Source organism: Peromyscus maniculatus, chromosome 7 (genome assembly GCF_049852395.1).
Source record: "Peromyscus maniculatus bairdii isolate BWxNUB_F1_BW_parent chromosome 7, HU_Pman_BW_mat_3.1, whole genome shotgun sequence".
In the NCBI taxonomy this organism is placed as follows: domain Eukaryota; kingdom Metazoa; phylum Chordata; class Mammalia; order Rodentia; family Cricetidae; genus Peromyscus; species Peromyscus maniculatus.
Genome location: NC_134858.1, coordinates 7,149,038 through 7,171,991, shown reverse-complemented (window position 1 = coordinate 7,171,991; position 22,954 = coordinate 7,149,038). Strand labels below are relative to the sequence as shown.

General features: G+C 36.5%; 1 protein-coding gene across 1 annotated transcript in view; it reads left to right on the top strand.

Moving 5' to 3' along the window:
- Cntn5 (contactin 5) overlaps nucleotides 1-22,954 on the top strand; it is a 1,160,177-nt gene that overhangs the window by 699,666 nt on the left and 437,557 nt on the right. Inside the window, exons 5-6 of the mRNA XM_042280381.2 lie at nucleotides 11,286-11,409; nucleotides 11,651-11,826. Coding sequence (XP_042136315.1) covers nucleotides 11,286-11,409; nucleotides 11,651-11,826 — 300 coding nt within the window. The remainder of the gene's footprint in view (nucleotides 1-11,285; nucleotides 11,410-11,650; nucleotides 11,827-22,954) is intronic.

Sequence of the window (22,954 nt, the reverse complement as noted above, 5' to 3'; positions counted from 1 at the left end):
TTGTCCTGACTACCAACAGTTATTTAAAACTAAATTTCAGAATTATTAGTCTGAAAGTAAAAGCACATTTTTTTTGGAATGGCAATTTGTCAGTGAGTATCAGTAGCCCTACAACAGACATACTGGGTATTGGAGAGGTGGCTCAGTGGTTAAAAATGGGTAATGCTCTTACAGAGGACCTCAGTTCTGTTCTCAGAATGCACATCAAGCTGCTTATAATTGCTTGTAACACCAGCTTCAACCTCCAGTCCAGAGGAATGCAATGTCTCTGGGCACTCACACACATGTGCACAGACCCACACGAAGACATACATATATTCATAATTTAAAATACAGTACATCTTCAAATAAATGAAATAAACTTGTCAAGTATAGTGGTTTTATTTCTAGATTTTTCTTTAGTAAAACAGGGTTAAGTATAATGCATCACATATTCTAAGATTGTATGCTTATATTTAACTTTATTTTTAAATGATAAATAAATAACCCAGTTGTTACAGTAGAAACCAGTTAAATTAAGGACCACCCTACTGTTATTAACATTATGGACTGAAAAGCATTTGCTAGTTGTTCCCTAAATCTGTCATTATTAGCCACATTACAAAATGAGGTTAACTAGTGAGGGGGGATGGCTCCTGCCAGAGATGATTAGCAGACATAGTTCCATGATTTAAAAATAGCTTATCTCACTCAGTTTCTCCAAGAAATGTGTGGTGTGGATACTATTGACACCTTCTGTAGGAATGAAAACACAGGGGTGATGTGTATCTCTCTCAGAATCCCCTTACTGGGCTCTATGCACAGCTTTCCTTTGTACCTTTATGGTTTTTAAGAGCAATACTGAATGGCATTCAGTACATTCATTATTGACTGAGGTATTTGAAGACACACTTTCCAAAAACTTTATGTCAAAGATTAAACTATCAACTTAGGCTGTGTTGCCATGTATAAGCAAAGTCATTATTCATAATTATAAAAATCATTCCTCTGTAAGGCAATCACACCATGATGCCAGTCTTTATGGTTTATCCACACAGGGTGATTGGACTATAAATGTATGTTCAATGTCAAAATACTTGGCATGGGTTTTAAAAGTCCTATTGCATTATATTTAATTTCCTTTCTTAGTGTTTTTAAATCTGTACATGTATATAGTGCATTCTGATTGCTGTCCACCCTCACTGTCTCGAAACCACTCCCAAGCCCTTTAATCCCCATTTGCTTTATCACATTCATGTATTTTTGTTTTGTAATTGCTGAGTTTAACCAGTTGCCTGTGTGACTGTGGTTTTGGAACTCACCATTAAAGCCCACTGGGCTCATCAGTGGGTATGTCACTGGTGACAGTATCATAATCAGACAGATATATGTCAAGATTAATAATTTTGAGGGCATTGTTATGGGATTTTTTAGAAGGTATTGAGAATCCAGTAACACAAGCTTTGCATATTTGTCTTAATTTCCTATAAGCTTATAGATAGCTGGTATGTTCTCTTGCAGCTAATAGAAGTTAAGGTACCTCTCAAATATAAATGAAATATAGACAGAAAGTCTGAAATACAATAAATGCAAATTCCAAAATCAATATGCGTAAGGGCATAAGCTAGAGCCAGGCACCTTCAAAGTGTCTGTTGTAAACATCTCTCTTTGCAATATACATACATACATACACAGGGCTAACCTGTGAAGAGCAAGCACTTCCTTCTTCCATTTCCTTTTACGGGCTACCACGGGCTACCACGGGCTACCACGGGCTACCAACAGGTGTGGTGCAGATTTAAGGTGATCCATTCAAGAAAAATTCCTCACAGGTATACCCACCAGTTTGTGTTACAGTTAATTTAAGATGTAGTCATGTTGACCATCAATGTTCAAATGAAATAGCTTTACTCTTTCTGACAAAAGACACACTTCTGCATTGATCTCATTATGAGTTTCTTACTTTGTACAATGCCCTGTAGCTCAAACCTTACTACAAAAACATGATATTCATCCCATTCAACATTGGCTAATGAGACCCAAGTAAGGACAAAGTGATGTTTTGTATCTGCTCTCCTTAGTCTCAGTCACATACACACACCAATTGGGGATCTTGTTAAAGTACAGACTCATTTTCAGCACTCAAGCACAGGGTACAGCACTTCATTCACAAGAAGTTCCAATATTACTATCAATGGCTCTGTATTGTGGATTATGCTTTAAGTGAAAAACAAGTCTCTAGTCTGGGATCCAATCCAATCTAATTTAAATCTTCTTCCAATGTAGTTTAATCCACATTTCAGAATAACCAAGAGACAATTCCAAGGCCTTTCCCTGACTCTTGCTTTTCGCTCTGAGTATTTGACAGATCTCAGCTGGCTGGATGTGACTCTGAGCTCTTACTCCTGGAAAGGAGTCTGACATATGGCTCTTGTCAGGTCATTCCCTTTAACTTTGATAGAGAGTAAACCTGAGGTTGACATGCTCTTGTGAAAAATGAGAAAGGTAACAGAGCCTGAAAAGGAAGCCATTCTGATCCTGCCCAGAGTCAAGGCAGAAGGATGTGGCACAGTTTTTTTTTCCTGATAAATCTAAAATCCCAGTTTGCTCAAAAAAAAATGAAGAAACATTTTAACTCTGTAGTAAACATCCTGCTGAAACTCACACACAAACACAAGCAAATTTAGACTATGTTCATTGCAATATATGCATCATAACAGATACTGGAAAAATTGCAAACTTTTTCCCACCCCATGGAAAACTAAGACTACTAGAATGAATAATTTATCTTTATGTGATAGAATGGTTATACCTAAAAATATGATGGTGGTTATAAAGGAAGTGTGATGTCATCTCCTTAAAGTGATTGAAATGTGATGTGAGGGGCTGGAGAGACAGCTCAGATATGAAGAGCTCTGGCTGCTCTCCCAGAGGACCTGCAATTTTTTCCTAGCACCCATATCTAACATCTTACAAACACCTCTAACTCCAGCTCTAAGGGATCCCATGCCCTCCTCTGGACTCTGTGGGCACCTGCACATATATGGTATACATTCACACAGATATATTTACATAAATAAAAATAAAATTAAAAAATATATATGTGTGTGTGTGCGTGCGCGCGCGCGCGTGTGTGTGTGTGTGTGTGTACATATAGGACAGTAATTTATGTATATGGTTCAATTTTTAAAGCATGGCAGAAAAACTAGACTAAATACTTTCCACTCTGGATAAAGGGGGAAACAGGGAAGTGGTACCAGAAGAGAAATATAGGAGACTTTTTCTTAATGCTATTTTGCCTCTTAAAGATATATGTCTGCTGCAGTAGTTCAGTGGTCAATACCTGCCTAGCATGCAAGTCTCTGGGTGTCAACACTCTCGAAGCAGTAGCACATGAAAGAATGGAGCCAATCACAGGCAGACTAATGTCTCACGCAATGGCCCACTTTATTCACAGCCCCAGACAAATTATACCCTGGGGGTTAATAAGAATCACCTTGATAAAGCTTGCGCTCACAAGGGTAAGCTGCATGTGGGAGACAAGCCACACATGGCAAAAACACATTTTTAAAAGGCATATAAACAAATAACAATAGTCAGTTTAATATATAATCTGAAGTAAACTCACTCTTACTCACTACACCAAAAGCCCAGAGACACATTCCAAGAATAATTCCATGCTTTGAAGAAATTGGGGTCAAGAGATTCTTGTCTTGTTTTCCTGGAGTTTTCTCACAAGCACTCACACAACTCTATTCTTAGACAGTGTTCTGACCCCTGGTTCAATCCTCAGTGCCACAAGAGAATATAAACCAAATATGTAGATACCAATAGGCATCTAAAATGACCCACAGTCACTCCTCAGCCTCCTGTGTTTAACCTCTCCCCTGCTCCTGTGGCCCTGGCTGTGACCTGGCTTCTAGAAAGCTGTGACACAGTACAGAAGCTGACCGGAAACACCATACTACAAAAGACTCTGCTTCCTCTTTTCTTGTCTTTTTGTTGTTATTGTATTGTTCAAAGATGTCAGTCCATCCTCAGAGCTGCCCATCAGCTAAGACAATTAACAATGAGATTCAGCATCCAAGAATTTCCCAGGTACTCAATCCTGGGGACCATGATTTGAGAAGATTCACAAGTGCATCTATGCCCCTAGAGCATCAGGATCAGTCTCCTGTCCACCTTGTGAAAGGCAGAGAGTCTTAGGAGAACCAGATTAAACCTCCCGGTGTGGAAATAAACACTTCCCTTTCTCCACACTGTGGGGGTCATCCCACCCTGATCACACTTCTCTATTCTCTTCAGAGGATTATCCTCACACTTGCATACTGAAAAAATTTCATACATTTCATCTATTTTAATTTTCTGTGTCATCTTGTGATCATCCTACATCTGGGTACATTTTTTTTAGGCAGCCAATCCCTATAGTCAGCCAAGCGTTGTTTATTCAGAACTTAATTATGCATTCTTTTTGTTCTCCTTAATATTCTGTGCAAACCCCACTTTTTAGTTCTATTTGTTACTTTAGCAGATGCTGCAAAAAAGAGAAAAGCGAATGTTGCAAGTTGAAGAGATAAAATTATTCTCCCTACTATTTCACTTAATCATCTACAGTAAATTTGCTAAATTTTATATGATTAAAATTGTGAAATGAATGTTTGAAACACAAAAGAAATTTTGTGACTAGATACTAGTTTTATTAAATTTTAATATTTTGCCTACTTTAGTACTATTTTTAAAGATTTACTTATTTTATGTGTCTGAATGTTTCCCTTCATGTATGTCTGTGTACCACATGTGCATATTGGGTATGCAGAAATCAAAAGAGGGTATCAGATTCACTAGTACTGGGGTTACAAATGGTGTGAGCTAATTTGTGGGTGCTGGAAAATGAACCCAGGTCCTCTACAAGAACAGCAAGTGCTAGTAACTGCCAATCATCTTTCCAGCCCCCATTTCAATACTTAAATGGTTATCTACCTATTTATTTGTGTGTGTGTGTGTGTGTGTGTGTGTGTGTGTGTGTGTGTGTGTGTGTGCAAGAGCTTACGTGCATAACAACTTTTGGAAGTTGATTCTTCCTCTCTACCACATGGTTTCCTAGGATCAAACTCAGAATGTCAGGCTTGGTGGGAGGCACTTTTACCCATTGATCCCCCAAAGTCATAATTTCTTCCCTCAGAAGCTTTCCCTTATATTTTCATTTTTCTTAGTGAAGCATATCCTAAAATAATGAATATATGTTCATATAAAAAGTCTTAAGTTTTTTATTTGAAATACCTTTATTTTGTCTCTAGTCTAAAGTTGATAGTAGTTTTTTCTTAAGTTATTTTCTGGCTTTTCTTTCAACAAGTAAGAAGATTATATTTAAGTTACTCAGTTATCTATTCTTTATAAATTAACTGTCTGCAGCAAAACTTTTCTAACTCTTGATATTTTATATATTTGCAATATAGCTTTCAAAAGTGCTCTTACCATTTTTTAAAATCTGTCAAATGTTTACAAAATAATTTCAAGATTAGATAAGATTTTTTTCCAGGTGTGTAATATTCTACTCTTGCTTTTGAAAACTATTTCTCTTTCTACACATTTTTGTGGATTTTAAATGTCTCTAAACTTCTAAGATAATAATGTATGTTTCATTTAGATTGAGTTATTGTTGTTATTACTGACTAATCATTTTGTCTCATTCCTAGTCTATACTTGAACTTGAGGTTTCTTTTGGCAGGTACCTGAAGTGTAGATCACATTTAATTCATTTTATTTTCCTTCTGTTCTGCATGTTTATCTATTCTGGTAAATAGCCCTGTCACTAGACCTGGCTGCTCTTACCTCTGGATAAGAGGTAACTTCATGGTATTTCTAGGCAGCTATGCTGGGAATAATTGAGATTGAGCCATTATGACAAGAGATAAGAACATTTAATTAAGTTCAGAGTCAAGGAGCTCCTCCTACTTTCATTTCCAAGCCCGTGGTTTGTAATTTGTCTGTAACCTCGGGTGTTTGACTTTACAATCAGACATATCTACCCACTTTAAGTTCTAATAATCATGAAACCAAGATATACTGTGTGCTAGGCGAGCACAGAGGTCATCATACCTGTCATGGCGTATGATCAGCAATAACTACACTGGGGAAACAGTATTTGATCAAAAATAGATTAGACACAGGAGAGAAATCCAGACAGCAGTGAGTATGTTCAAGGGCAGAGTTGACAGAAGGAACATGACTTGTTTTGTAAGAACTGTGCATAATAAACAATGCTTATAGCAATCTCGGGGTGACTAATGAATTTATTAATAGACACACTTCTTAAGGAGTCTAAACTTTTATCTAAGTTAGCAAGAAACCAGAGTGCATTTTTTACCAGCAGTTGCCTGAGAGCCCTCTAAGCATCTAGACAGTAAACAATAATAAAATCTCTCTGATGGTAGGAGTGAAGTAAAATGTGTTAGTAGCATGTTATCACACTTAGAAAGGGAAATCTATAATTGTCTAAAGGAAAACACTAACAGCAGGGAAATAAGAAGACAGTCTCTCATATTCCTTTGCAGGCTTATTCAGTCAAAGCTGTAGCCATAGCGTTTCCCCGTGGATTTTGCTCCAGGAATTTCTCATCACTGTATTGACAGGAGATCTGATACTCCCTCCGATTACACTGCTGATGTACTGGAGTCAGATTGCATGGCAATCAACTCAGTTATAAGTTAGAGGTAACCAGCAGGCAAAAGGTTGAGGCTTGGCATCAGACATAACTGTCTGAGAAGATGATAGGAAAAGCAGTTATCAGAGGGAATATCTTAGTCTGAGGGGCAGTTTAGAACCCAGGGAAACAGTAATTGCTAGTCATGATCACAATAAACACTGATGTAGAAAACAAAGGAAGGCTTCCCCATACATTTAAGTTTGGGAGCTCACAAAGCACTGATTTCTTAGCCGGTCTTGGTAGTAATGCAGTTGGTATCTGGGAAGTTTGGGAGAAAAAGCTAGGTTTCAAGAGCTGGGAGAGAAGAATGGATCGAGCATGATCTAGCGAAACATTCTATAAGGGAAAGTTGGGTCTCTGCAGCAAAATAGCATCGCAGCAGTTCTCCAGAAGGCTGGAGCCCAGGAAAGCAAGTGTGCCCCTCAAGTCCTAACTGTCCAAGAAACTCTGGGGGAAGAGTTCCAGCATCCGGGTCACAATGGGTAGCAATTACTGCTTGGCTCTATTAATGTTCAGGTGTGGCACCTCCCCAAAAAACTTGTGGAAGAATCTTGGGTTGTCTCAAGAATAACATAATTAAAGAACAGTGCTTTAATGTAAAAAGTGGCCCCAAGAATGCGAATGCTAGAGAGCCCATCTCTAGGATCCCTAGGACTGATGGATGTCATAGCAGACACTGTCATAAGAGGGAGTTCTGTTTATAATTATTAGGAAATAATCTCATTTGTATTTTTACATGCAAGGTATTTTTAAATATAATGACTATATCGATGTAAAACTGTACAAACTATACACAACTCACTAACTTTTGTGAGCATATCTGACAGAGTGAGTTCTTTAAAATTATATTACCTAACAATTTCATGTTTGTTTTATCAACATCACATACCCAGATCGATTTATATTTTAAGTGATTTCATTCATGGATCTTTTATGAAAAATTAAAACAAAATTCTTGTTTATCTTTTTGTCATATGTTATAATTTCTCCTTGAATGTTACATACTTGATTAAATAATATTTTTAATATTTATTTAATATTTTCATAAAATAATATTTTTTAATATATTTAATATTTAAATAATACTTTGTCTTTCTATTAGGTTTCAATCATTCTATGTATAATTATTTTGCAGTAATCATGAATTTCAGTTAAGAATAATGGAAGGAGTGCACGAAGCTTGTGCTCTTAGGATAGCTGGCAGAGCTGGGTAGATGTGTAACCCATCGTTCCCAACACAACCTCATCTCCTAAGTTTGCTGAGCCTCTGGTGGCTGAGGTTGCCTCTGTAGCTCAGAAATACCCAAAAAGGAAAGTACACATTTAATGTAGCATGGCTCTGTGAATCACAAACATATTTCAAGCATCTCAAGTTTATTCCTCTCTGATCTGCCAACCTAGCTCCTGCTCACCTCCATAGATACCACCTCTTGACCTAGTGGAGAGCTATCCCAAATAAGCCAGAGTTGACCTTAAGTTTTGACTTCTATATTTCAGCTCCAACAATTTGAGCCCTAGCTTGATGTACACTTTTTTCTATAAGGCAAAAAGCCATTGCACAGAAATCCCCAAACTAGTACAGATGTAGAGGCTGATATTGCAATATGTGTGCCAAGGAGTGAGAATCATTGTTCCTGTTCTGAAGCTCTCTGAGGAGAGCAGGGGTTCTGGTGTTTAAAGAAGGGAGGGATGGGTGGCTTTGTCTTGCTTGTCTTGTGGTTGGTTAGCATGGCTGAGAGGAGGTCTCTGTGTAGACTGAGGATGATGGTGTGTGGAGCAGTGTGGAGAGAGGGCACCAGAACTGAGACAAGTTCCTACATGGCTTTACGACTGCCCGAAGTCAAAGAGAAAGCAGGCTCTCAGGTCATAGAGTCTTTTCTATTTTAGATAAGCGCTCTGCTCCTGAGCTATCGTCAAGCACAGGAGTCAAAAAATGAGGATAATTTGTGAAAATCAGTTTTAGGAAAACACAAAACAAGAGTCACTAACACCTATGAATTAATAAGTGTGTGTGTGTGTGTGTGTGTGTGTGTGTGTGTGTGTGTGTGTGTGTGTGTGTGTTTGCTTTCTACCAGAAAATTAAGATACTTAGAAAAAGAAAAATAGGATTGGGGGCTTAATAAATCATATAATAAGAAATATGATTAAAAGGTGTGATCTATACCAAGAATTACAATATTGACAGTCTGTTTTTAAATTGGCATAAAATATTGAGTTTTATCTTGACATTTCAGACATGCTTTGATGTTTTCCTCATCTGTTGCTGCCCCGACATCACCCTTCTTCCTTCCTTGGCCACTCTTTCCCCAGTAGCCTCCCTTCATCACTCATGGCACATGTGCCCCTCTATGCTCTACTCACAGTATCCTCTTCCTCTCTCATGGCCTCTTTCAGTTAATGACGTGCACTGACACTCGTGTGTGTGTGTGTGTGTGTGTGTGTGTGTGTGTGTGAGAGAGAGAGAGAGAGACAGAGACAGAGACAGAGAGAGTGGGGAGGGGAGGAGAGAAAGGGGAGAGAGAATATTTACAGTTATACATAAAAAAGTCCTATTTGTCTTTCTAAGCTAGGATTATTTCACTTAACATAATTATTTTTATTTTCATGAATTTTTCTGGAAATGTCATGATTTCACTCTTCTTTGTGGCTAAATAAAATCCCATTTTGTATTGTGGCACATTTTAGTTACCAATTGTGTATTTATCGCAAACTTTAAGTACCCATTGTATATTTGTGGCACACTTTAATTACCAATTGTATATTTGCGTACACGCTTTAATTATCCATTGTATATTTGTGGCACAGTTTAGTTATTGATTGTGTATTTGTGGCACAGTTTAGTTATTGATTGTGTATTTGTGGAACACTTCAATTACCCATCCATCTGTTGATGATCACCTATGCAGCAACAAGCAGATCACAACTAATTTCAAGCAACTCTCTTGAGGGAAGTCTAACTCCTGAAGCATAAGTCTGACAATTCAAAGACAATGAACACTAACATTATAATGTAGCTGTAGATACTTAGCACTTTATTAATAATGGTTAAAACCCTTACAATAATAAAGTATTTTTAAAATTAAAAAGAATGCCACAATGCCAAAAAAGGAGAAAGCAGGCATTCCATAATTTAGCATTTTATGTACTTTGCTTTTCTGGATTTTATTTCCTGTGTTTTTTTCTGTTGTTTGGGTTGGTTATGGCCTCATGGCAACACATGGAATAATAGAGAGTTGGGAAAGGGTTCAGATGCTCTGGAAACTGACGATGATTCACAAAAGCAGTCATCACCGCACACGGGTGATTTTACTCATAACAAACAAGCACACTTCTCTGGTTTGATGGAACCTTTCATGCTTTTATTTCTTTTGCCCTAGGTTGACAGTTTGAAGAATTTAATTTTAAATCTTTAGAAAACGAGTAAGAACTGACTCACCATGTGACTGGTATAGCAAAGTCTTCTCAGAGGTTTTCAGAGAGTTCACTTTTCAGTTGGAAAAAAACACAATGCTGATATCAGAGCTAGATAAATTACACGAAATCTTTATAAATGTGAAAACATAAGAGGAGAGAGGGAAGGAGGGATGAAAAGATGGAGGGAAGAAGTAACAGTAGAGATAAAGCTCTAAATTACAAACCCCCAGAACGTGATGCCTTTTCTCCTTTGACTGATCATATATCCAGTGTTTATCTATTCTTAAACATGTAGTATACAGATCTTTCAGATTTCAATTTGTGTATTTGCATTCTTTGGGAGATGTGTATTAATTCTGATAAAAAAAAAACATGTCTGTTTGCATTATATCATTTTTCCTTCCACTTGAGCCTTAAGTAAGCAGGACTACCCGGTGAATGAGGGAAATATACACTGGATAAACAGTGCACGCTGGCACATACCTATAATCCCAGTCCTGGGGAGACTAACTGGAGGAGATAGTGAATTCAAGGCTAGCCTTGGTTCTTCAGGGATGTGACCACTGGTAGTTGCCTAGTAACAGGGCCTGGCTCCAGTCCCATGCACACACTGGCCTCAATGGACTGAAAGAACAGAAAGGCTGGGGGAAGAAAAATGATGAGAGTATATGGGAGAAGTTGAAAGGGAGGGAATAGGGGATGTATTTGATCAAAACACATTGTTTAATTGTTTGAAAATTTCCAACAGTAAATGAAAATTATAACTTAAAAAATAGTAATATAAATCAAAGAATGCATGGAAATGAACAATTTTATATCTACAGCTCTTATGGCGCAATATGAATCTGGAAACTTTCCTTGTTGCATGTTACTTTTAACATTCAAGAATTTCACAAACTGTAAGAAATTTTGAAACGTTCTTATATTATTTCTTCATGGCTTTGAGAGATTTAAAATGAAATATAGATATATATTTGTGATGTTCTCATCTTGTGTATCATACGTGAAGATACATTTAGATAAGAATTATTTTAGTACTCTACAAAATATATTACCTATGCCTTCTTTCATAAATTTGATTGCTGAATAAAAAGGGAGATCAAGAATTTTGAATAAAATATAGTCAGGAATGAATTGACCTTGTACACTGAATAATTTTAAAGCGCACATGTTTTGGTCTTTGCAGAAAGTGTGGACTATGGGCCAATATTTGTGCAAGAACCTGAAGATGTCATTTTTCCAACTGACTCTGATGAAAAGAAGGTCGCCCTGAACTGCGAAGTTCGTGGCAACCCTACTCCTACTTACAGGTAAAAATGAATTATGCATTGTTTTTCTTTAGCCTTAAACAATTCCTCAAGAAAGGAAGAGGCAGGGGGCATCTTTGCGTTCAAGTTCAGTCAGAACTATATAGTGAGACCCTGCCATTCGTGTGTGTGTGTGTGTGTGTGTGTGTGTGTGTGTGTGTGTGTGTGTGTATGTGTGCACTCCTAAGAAGTATCATCATGCCTCACATAATTTAATGAATTTGTCTTCTGATATTTTCCTAAGATGGCTCCGGAATGGAACAGAAATCGATCTGGAAAGTGACTATCGCTACAGTTTGATAGATGGGACCTTCATCATAAGCAATCCAAGTGAAGTTAGGGATTCCGGGCTTTACCAGTGTTTAGCCACCAATACTTTTGGAAGTATTCTCAGTCGAGAAGCCACACTTCAGTTTGCCTGTGAGTAAAGTAAGATTATTTTGGCTATAGTGTATATGCACAAATTTAAACTTTCAGTTATAAAGCTTACGAATGAATTTTAAAATAGTGTTACACCATAGTCTGAATTAAAACTAGAAAAACATCCAATTTCTTCTGAGGATATCTTCACATTCCCTGGAATACATGCTAGATCCCAAATAAACTCAATGTCCTATTCTTGTGCATTAAAAACTCATTCATGAAAGTAGATGGGTTTAGAAGATGTCCTTTACCTGCTTGGCTCCTTCTTCTATGCTTCATAATTGCTATTTCCTACAGGCTATCAAAGCATGTAATTAGCACATTTCAGAAGTTCTGCATGTTTTAGAAACTAAAGAAATATACAGATAGTGACTGTAACTCCCATAGTGATTTTGATTAAATGAAACTCTCTCTCTCTCTCTCTCTCTCTCTCTCTCTCTCTCTCTCTCTCTCTCTCTCTCTCTCTCTCTCTCTCTCTCTCTCTCACACACACACACACACACACACACACACACACACACAGGCTCATGCACACACAGGCTCATGCACACATGCACACACACTCACACACAAGCTCATGTAGACAACATGTCACTGTATTTTGGTCATTGGCATTACATACATGACTGGTCTTCTGTAAGGTTACATTGCCTGGAAAGCCACAGCTGTCTTGGTTGGTACAATTACACCTCATGATATTTGCACAATGACAAGATCACCCAGTGCCGCCTTTTACTGAATATAACCCATTAGAAAAGGAGGCATTATCTTATATATAAATATACCTAAAGTACATCAAAGATATGATTAACCAGATGCATAGATCCTTTAAAAATTTGTGAAAGTCCTTCATTGATGGAGAAGCTTACACCAAATGGAGAATAGTCTACCATGTGAAAAGTTTAATATTATTTGATAGTAAGTAATCCTATTTGAATTTAAATTCTTGAGGATTACAATCAGGAAAAATTGAAAGGGGGGACGAGGACTCCTTGAATTAATACATATAACTATATTCATCATATAAGTTATCAAAATGATTTTTAAGTTAATTTAAATTCTGAGGAATGAAGTAGGTAATTGATTTTGCTTCATAGCATCATCCTTGTGTCATTTCTAAAATTAACTTGAGATCCAGACACCCTCTTATAAAAGTGAGAAGAGGAAAAAGAATGAAGAGCTAGAAATAGAATCAATTTGGAGAAGTCTGAGTGAGGTCCTAGAAAAATCAAAATCCTATTTTTTTTTAACATTGCTTTGGCCAGTTTCAAAAAGATGTATTTAGAATTCAAAAAAGAGTAGCCTGACTCCATTATTTTTATTTTATAGAATCATTTGTGGTAAATCATAGACTCTTAATAGGGTTTTGTATTCACAATAACAAAATAGCTCAGGAAATCAAATGTGCAACCCCTCCTTCTACCCTTCTGTTGAGTAGAATGGTTATTTTCAAAGAGATATGGCATTTCACATTTTTATTCTATCTAAATTTGATTTTTTAGTATTTCTTGGAGACTTAAAACTGCATTATAATCTAAATAATCTTCATATTCTGACCTTATCAACTGTGGCACTGTGGTTTATTTTCACAACTATATGAGTTAGCAAAAGTAAATTGTAGTAAGAAAATTAAGTATAGAAATCACTACATTCCATATTTCTTCTCATTATTCAAAGTAAAGAACTATTTAACTTTCTTTGTGGATATTTAAGAACCATCAGGGCTTAGGAAATCTTTGTCATAGTAATAGTGGTCCTTACTGGCTTGTCCAGTTAGGATCCAGAAAGCTAAATGTTCCATGTGAGTCTGAGATCAGACAAAGATAGCACTTTCTATTATCAAACGCTGACAACATCACCTCAGGCTCTAGCTTTTGAAGACAAAAGTTGGTGAGGACATAAATATTGGTCCTGTTTACCAGCAATTTAAAAAAAATGAAAGGAAGGAAGGAAGGAAGGAAAGAAGGAAGGGAGGGAGGGAGGGAGGAAGAGAGGGAGGGAGGGAGGGAGGGAGAGAGGGAGGGAGGGAGGGAGGGAGGGAGAGAGGGAGGTAGGGAGGGAGGGAGGGAGGAAGGAAAAAGCTATATATATTGTGTTTAAAATTAAGCAAGTATAAAACAAATTTAAATTCTCCAGAAGTTTTCTTCCTATTCACTTGCCAATAACATGTTTATACAATAATTGTTCCAATTTGTTTTATTGGCATGTTTATTCTGAAGATCTTAAAAATGTGACTTTTTGACTTGAGATATATGAGTTCTGATAAAAAAAAAAATCAAGGGATACACATACAAATCCTCATGAAATACACTGCACATCAGATAGAGATTAGCATGTTCCAGAAAGTCTCTTAATCATTGTAGTTAAAGCAAATACTTCCCTGAGATTCCTAGAGGCCAAAGCAGAGGAAGAGAGAAATTAAAGGTTCTACTTCAAAAGAAATAATTTTTTTGACAAATTCTCATAATATTTCTCATCTGAAGCTTGTATTGCAATTTCAGCAACATCCCCACATGAATCACCAGCAAATTTAATTAGCCTGACGTAAAGCCTAATCTATTCTCTAAAGGTAGTCATGAAGTAATTCATTTAATTTACTGATATATCTATATACAGAGCTATAATTAGAATATATATTCTAATTTTGAGTAGCAGCTAATGGATTTGGATGGCTAACTCAAAAGAGATTCTTTATTTCCTCCTATCCTGTCCTGCATAGGCACGTTTTAACTGTCTACTCATGAAAATTTTCACATTAAGTTCTCCCCAATGGAATAGCTACAAACATGTTTCAAGCCAGTTAATGTTAATACTTTAGTTTAGCATTAATAAATATCTAGGTCACAGGGGTATAGTAAAAATTAATGGAGTGAAGAAATTACATTTGTGATCTTGTTTTCAAGTTCAGGGAGGGGGTCATAAATAAACACAAAGCTGATGTGTCCTTGCTGATAGTGAATGTTAGTGGTTATCAAGATTATTCTTGACAAAAATATATTTTCTTCCAGGAATTTACGTTCATCATGAGGGTAATTTCTTTACATAGTGGGGTGATCTCTCTTCAGTGACAAGTGAGAACATACCATATCAAATATTGTCACTCTGTTAGCTTATTGCCACCCTGATGAGAATTTGAAATGGATAACGTGACACAGTACACTTTTCAATATCCTTACCCCAAAGCTCATTGCAATCTCTCTAACGTTGGCAACTTTTTTTCTTTTTAGAAATAATTCATGCTAGCAAGTCAAACAGAAAATGAATCAAGAATAAAATCTCCTCGTGCTGTCTCTTGCTTCAGAATATATCTTTATATGCAATCCTCAGTAAATTGATAGTTCATATCTAAATTTGAACATATTGCTTTTCAGGGCATTTAGATGATTTAGATCCAGAGTATTCCATTAGTTTTCCTTGAAGCAGTTGATTAAAATAACCTCCTTAACTTTTGAGAGATTTTATGACTTGTAGACTTTATATTTAAGCCCTTTAATTTAACCTTTCATTTTCATACGAAACTCAAAAATTACTTCTCTGCATTTTTCATAACTTTTTCTTCTAAAATAAAATTGACCTTAGACTTTAAAACCATATTTTACTAGTTTTAAACATAATAGTTTTAAACATAATATAATGAAATTATTTGAATTATCATTTACTCTACAATATATATAGCTCAAGCTTATTGCTTTAGTCTATGAGGCTTTGCCAATAATAACTTTGTTAATTTATTTTAATATTAATCTGAATGAAGAAGTGAAATTAGCCTGAATAAGTTAAATAAAAAACATTATATTTTTGTTACAAAATAAATTAAGCTATTTTTTTCATTGTACCTGTCAAATTCAAAACAACTGTGTGTTTTGTTTTGTTTTGTTTTGTTCTGTGAGACAGTCTTATGTAGCTCAGGCTAGCCTTGAATTGATCTATGTAGCTGATAATGACCTTGAACTTTCAATCTTTCTTCCTCCACCTGCCTAATGCTGGGTTTGCAGGCCTATTCCACCATTCCTGACTACATAATTACTTTTCAAAAAAACTAAAATAAAGTTCTGCTTATTTTTTTAAAGATAGCTTAACTGTTTTTTTAAAGGATAATTCTTTTTCTGTGACTGACACAGCACTGTGACAGTGATTTAAAAAAAAGTAGTTAGATATGGGTAAAAAATCAGTAATAAAGAATAAAGAAATCTTAAATCTGGTACAGGAGTTTCACATTCTTAATTCTATTACACAAAATCCACACTACATTTGTTTCACTTATTAACATTAGCCCAACAGTTACTTTTAATATTTGTGGCAATTGCTAATATCTCTGACCCAGAGTGACTGCCAGTGACGTGGCTTGATTGTCTGGCTTGGCACAGTTTAAGGACACCTGCCCAGGGATGGCACTGCCCACAGTGGGCTGTGCCCACATCTCCCAACTAGAAAATGGGCCAGAGAGTCTCCTACAAAGAATCTGAAGGAGACATTTTCTCAGTGGATGTTTCTCTTCCCATATGACTCTAGATGTGCCAAGATGAGACAATCTAACCAGAAGAGAATAAAATACAATCCTGCTGTGTTTCCTGGTATGGACTTCTGATGGCTTGCCATACCTGCATGTTCTCTCTTTCTCTCCCTATATTGTATTTATTTCTTATTATATTGCATGGCAGCTATTTTGACAATGCATCAAGGCATTAACTATACTAGGCTATGAGCACACTATGCATCTCATGTCTCATCCATTCTTTTAAGTTAATTTTCAGTTTACTGGTCAACCTCTGTCATGTGAGCCCATCATCAACCTTTCAAAACTGACCACGAGTGATTGAATGCAATACCTCTAATGGCTTAATTACTACCCACCTAAAGCATTTGCTCTGAGTCCTGAAAGAAGATTCCTTAGGAGGTACATGAAAACCCACCTCTAATAATTACAAGAATGAAATAGAAATAGGACAGTATATGTCAAAATATAGATGACAGTGATATCATTACTTCATTTAAGAGCAATAGGGACCAGAGAGAAGGCTCAGTGGGTTAGTACACTTACTACCAAACCTGAGAGTTTTTCAATTCATGAGACCCACAAGGTAGAAGGAGAGAGCTGATTCCAGCAAGTTGTCCTCTGATGTCTATGTGCATGCTCTGGCTTGCCTCCATGCCCTCATATGCACACAAGTAAATATTATAAAATATTTTAAGATATAATACTAGCTCTCCTAGTATTAATGGATGAAATTAATATTATCAAACAAGATTTTTATATTCATTCTCTACATAGTAATATACTTACAAATAATTACATATTACTGGTGATATATTGCATATGCTAACAGATATCTATGTAAAATGCAGTCATCGAAGAGGAATATGCCAAAGTTCCCCTTTAAAAACTAATATTAGCTGTGACCATGACTACAGAACAAAGGTTTCTGACTTAAAAACAAAGGTTAGAGGATTCTAGCTGGGTTCTTCTATTGATTCTGGTGGCAATGAGTACCTTCCATTCATTTTTTATAGTCCCATTCAGTTAGAATCAGACTGTAGCAACAGAATTTGCTGCTCTGTGCTGCAGTTCTGTGGCTATTTTCTATAAGAATGTCTGATAAATCCTTTCTATTTCATTTGTCTGTTCCTAGTGTAACTTCTTCCAAGCACCAATTTTTCTTTTAATTTTGTGTGTGTGCCTGTGCCTGTCTAACTGTATGTTCACTGAGTGTGTGGAGGCCAGATGAAGGCATCAGAACCCTTCAGTTGTAATTACAGTTGACATCCATGTGGGTCTGGAACCCAAATCTGGGTTCTCTGCAAGAGCAGTGAAGGTTTCTAACCACTGAGCCATTTGTCTCATCCCTAAGAATTTTTTTTAAAAGACATTCAGAAATCATAGGCTCCACTTACGGTTGTTATTTTAGTCTCATTTTAAAGAAAATAAAATATTTACCTCTCAACTCATAGGTTATGAATTTAGCAAATTGACTTCTTAAAGCTCAGGAAATTAAACAGCTCTTTTAAGGACTCATATCTCTCACAACAGGAAGTATCTATAAGCTGTCAGTGATGAGGACGAAATAAGGCCATTAATATCCATCTGTGGCATAAACACAAAATGTCAACTATCTTGGTATCCCAACCACAACACATCTATGTAAATTATAATCTGTGGAATTTCAGAGACAAGCATTAAGTTTACAGAATAACAAGAAATTTAATTGTTTCAATGGAGAAAGGAAAATCTCTGAGTCTCCATGTATATGAACCAGTCTAGAAAAGTAGAAATATAATGAAGCTCTAAATTACTTCATAAGAACACTAAGAACTACACAAGCCACATGTTTCCTTAGTTTCACCTTTTAGGCAGTCTTGATAAGTAGCTCTGTATCTTTGTTTCATAAAATATCCCATGGTAATGTTTTTATTCTTCATCTTTGGCAACATTTTATTTCGGATATTTTCCGAAGCTATGTTTTTAAATGATTTCAAAATCCTTCACTGAATTGATTAGTCAGCTTTGAAAAAGAAAATAAGCAAGGATATCATTGAAGCTAGCATAAACAGTGTCATAGAAACAATCATTTCCACCAATGTGGAAACCAAAATGTTTCATGTTAGACTCAGTATTTACATTTAATTATGTAAGCATTGTTAATATTTATGACAATGCTGAGAGTGATTGCTAAGCTTTATGTTATGTGGCAGACAGTGGGATAAACTATTAGCTTTTACTGTCACATTCAATCACAATCCAAAACTCAGTCATTATCCATGATGTAACCTTGGAGCATTAAGAAATTTTATTAGAAGGAACTGACAACTGGAAGGAGATAAAACTGAGTTCTATCTTATTCTATCTGTACGTACATTCCCTAAATAACATAAAATGAATACTAGTCTCCAAAGTCATGAGAGGTATTGCATGTGTCATCAACAGTCTAAGCAATCCCAACATTATGCTGATAAATCTTGTAACTTCTCAGTTTTAGGGATAGAAAATTGAAACAATAAAGGTCATGGTTCCTACTTCAGGCCAGAATAACAGTAAGCCTGACCTATGCAATGCCTGTGATAGTCTTATGTACATTTTGGCCATTGTTTGGATGTCTATTTTAGAATATTCACACACAGATTCCCCTTTGGTTTATTCACATTGATTATGCCAATGCAATGTCTCACAGAGAACCCTGACACCAACAGCTTTCCTCTGATGTTTTATTCTAATAAACTAAGCTTTGTCTTACAATGAGAATGTAATAAGGTTTTTATTATCATGAATGCTAAATACAAATTGCCCTATTTATGAAGGAGATGTTTGGATGCAAAATACTGCTCTCCACAGGTTTGTGTGTTTTTGTCTGGGCTTGTGACACTATTTCTAGAAGTTGTAGCACCTCTGAGGGTCACTAGGACAAGCCTAGATTGTAGCTCAGCACAGTTCTACCTTGATCTCTCTGCTTCCTAAGTGCGGATGGGATTGTACTCTCACATGCCTGAATGCACAAGCCACCCCCATGCTACTGCTCTTCCATTGCAATTGCTTTGATCCCCCAGGTCATGAGCAACAGTAAACATCTCTTCCCTTAAGTTTATCCCTGGCTGGGAATTGTTTTCACTGGTAAGAAAAGTCATGAACACATTAGTATAGAGAAGTGGGATCATTGTTTTGATTAGTCCAGTCATGTTGCTCACAGGTTTTCTGATCTGGTTTGCAAAGTTGGGGAAAAAAAGGAAGAACTAGCAGCAGTACCCTAGAAAAGCCCTACAGTGCTACAAAAAGCACTTAATGGATCATTCTGGTTAGCATGAAGAAAACAAGAATGATGCTAGAAATGTGGATAGAAAAGACTTCCCACAGGGAGCAAGGATCTCATGAGGAGCTAGAATAGGAGAATATATGCCTGCTTTCTGCACATGTCCTAAAACTTGAGTGACTCTGAATTTAAAAGTAATGTGAAATTTGTCCACTGGAAAAAAATTGAATAGTATAACATTAAGGCTATGACATGATTATTGCTCATAGCATTTTCACATATTTACGGTGAGTGGAAGATGTTAAAGAAAAAAAGAAAGATATAAAATACATAGACCTAGTCAAGGAAAAGAAGCATGCCTGAGGTCGATGCAGACAACATCGGATGAAGTGATTAGCTAGCACCATTTAGGAGAAATCTTGAACTTTTTGGGAGAACAAGAGGAACTGCACCTAAGGGCAAGAGCTTGCTTGGGACAAACTCCATCTAACAGAGCACACTTGAAAAGCAGAGCCTTAGACCATCATGCTAGAAAACTGCCACATAGGAAACAGTTTACTAGGTTCTGGCCATAAAGACACACAGAAGTACCTATAGCTGTGTTCCACTGAGACCAGGCTACATCTCAAGCTATTGGCAGAATATGGCTTGTTTTGCAGGCATGTAAAGTACCAGAGTGAAGAGGACTTGGGGGTTTTCACCCAGGTATCAGGGATGTGAAGCTAGGCAACTTCTACCAGAGTCAATTTCTGTATGTAATGTTCCAGAGTAGATTGTGCATGAAGATGTTAAGATGAAGTCTCAGTTATAATCGAGACCCCAGGATCCTAGAGATTCTAGAAATACAGGATAAGCATTGCAGAAAATGGTAGGCATCCAGTTGGAGCAAGCCTGAGAGTGAGCTGTAGGCAGCAGATTTGGAGCAGTGGGTCTCAACAAGCCCCTTATCTGCAAATGATGTTATCACCAGTTCCAGATGAGAGACATGGAGATAAAGCAGCTGCTGGGTTTGTATCATGTTTTGGACCAATCTTTCCTTATCATGCCCATTCCTCCTTTTTGGAATAGGAATATTTACTCTATGCCATTGTATGTTGGATAGCTTTATTTTCAAATTTGCAACGGCATACACGTAAGGAATTGTCTAAGTTTTAGAAGACTTTGAACTTTAGGATTACACATAGTATTAAAGCTGTTAGAACTAAAGGGTTTTTTTGGCCATTGCACTAAAATAATTTGCAATTTGACATTCCTGTGAGCCTGTGGGATCATAGGTGGGATGTTATGGCTTGTATCCTCCTATGTTTGGTTCCCTGCTGGTACTCCTGATTTTGGAATTTGTGGTATCTTGGGAGGTAGGTACATATGGAGGAAGCAACTCACAGGTATGGGGATGGCCTTGAAGAATAAAGCTTAGCCCCTATTTTTCTTCCATCTCTCTTTCTCGCTGGTTTTTACCTAATGGTGCCATGTGACACAGTCTCACAGCCACAAGCTTCTCCCATCTCCACGCTTTCCACACATGATCTCTCAAATCATGAGCCACAGCAAACCTTTCATACTTCCAGTTGCTTCTTGTCAGGTATTTATTCAAATAATGGGAAGAGCATCTAATGAAGGAGATGAAATAAGTATGAGTCATGCTGTTTAAATGCCTATGCCAAGTTATACTGAATTTAGGGAATACATTATGATTATAAAAATCTCAGTGATTTGGTCTATGTGATTTTATATAACACGAATGTTAAAACTTCTTATTAATAAAAAACCTGGACCAGGTACTGGGGTGAAAGGTGAAAGATCAGAGAAGCAGAGCAAGCTATAGCCACCACCTCTTACCTCACCAACTCATTAGCCTGAAAAAGCCTCTGGCTGAAAGAGATGCTTGTGCTGAAAAGCCTTTAGTTTCTGTTGCCTCACACCTTTTATTACTTTTTCCTCCCAGTCAACACTTCCTGAGTTTAAAGGTGTGTGTGCTTCCCAGTACTGGGATTAAAGTACTACTGCCTGGCTCTGCTTTCTCTCCTAGACTGAGTCAATCTCATGTAGTCCAGGGTGGCTTTGAACTCACAGAGATCCAGACAGACCTCTGCCTCACAAGTGATAAGATTAATGGTGTGTGCCACCACTGCCTGGCCTCTGTTTAATCTAGTGGCTTGTTCTGTTCTGTGATCTTCAAGCAAATTTTTTAAGATAGATAATATCACCACATTTCCCCCTTTTGTCTAAAATAAAAAAGGTTATAATTAATATAAGAAAAACTATTTACAATAAGTTTATACAGTCAAGAATTACATTAACAATGTCCAGTCCATAAAAATTTAACAAATTCAGAGAAAATACTCCATTATAAATCCTATTTTGGTTAGTTTAAAATGTTGTACCTACTTCTCTATCCTAACTTGTATTACCAATTGAATACTATCTTTTGATGTCTTTTAAACTTATACACTTTACACCTTTTAAATGAGTTTCTTTTCTGAATTTGTTAACAAGGAAAAAACTATAACTATCTAATCTTCACCTCCATCAGAGACCCAAGAGGGAAATAATATTATCTTAGTAAGCAGGAAGTGCAAACAAGTGATTTGCAAAAAATGTGAGAAATGACAGAAACAACTGGCTGCCTGGACAGCCACCCAAGGTTTCTCTGCAACATTGGGGCATCATCTTCAGCCTACAGACCTAGCATATCTGACAGATTCACCTGTGAAACAGGATTTTCTGAAGGGCTGTCCTACTTTGTCATGGCAAAGTTTGGCAGTCCTTTCTTTTGTGGCCTTTTGGACAGCATACTGTCAGCAGTCGAAGCAAGGGCACTTTCTTGCCTAGTGGCTAACTTTTGCCACAAAGAAAGCAAACTCCATATGGAGTTTCTTCAATGCCCATCATCTTCTCTGAAGTAGATTGGTGCTGTCAGGAGCAAACATGTCTCATTGTCATTAAAAAAAGAAAGAATCTATGTTGTTATTAAAACATTTTAAATGCCATATTCTGTAGAACTCAGAAGTGTTTGAAGCTATCTAAAATATATCTGTACCTTGAATACAGATATACCTTGTAAATATGCCTTGAAAATATACCTAATGTGACTACAAGTTCGATTGTAATAATTAACTACTAACTTTCAATTCCTTATTATCCTAATTAGTTGGTAATAATAACTTTTAAGGACTAGCAATTTGCATTACATTGTTAAATGAACTATATAGGTACAAAACTTTGAACAAGAGTAGAAATATATGTACAGTATAATCTAACAAAATTAATCTCAAATTTGTATCAATACACAAAACTTGTATACAATGTACAACAATTAAATCCAATGTAAAATATTTTAAACTAGTACTTGATTTTTAAAATTAGATTCAATAATCTACCTTTTT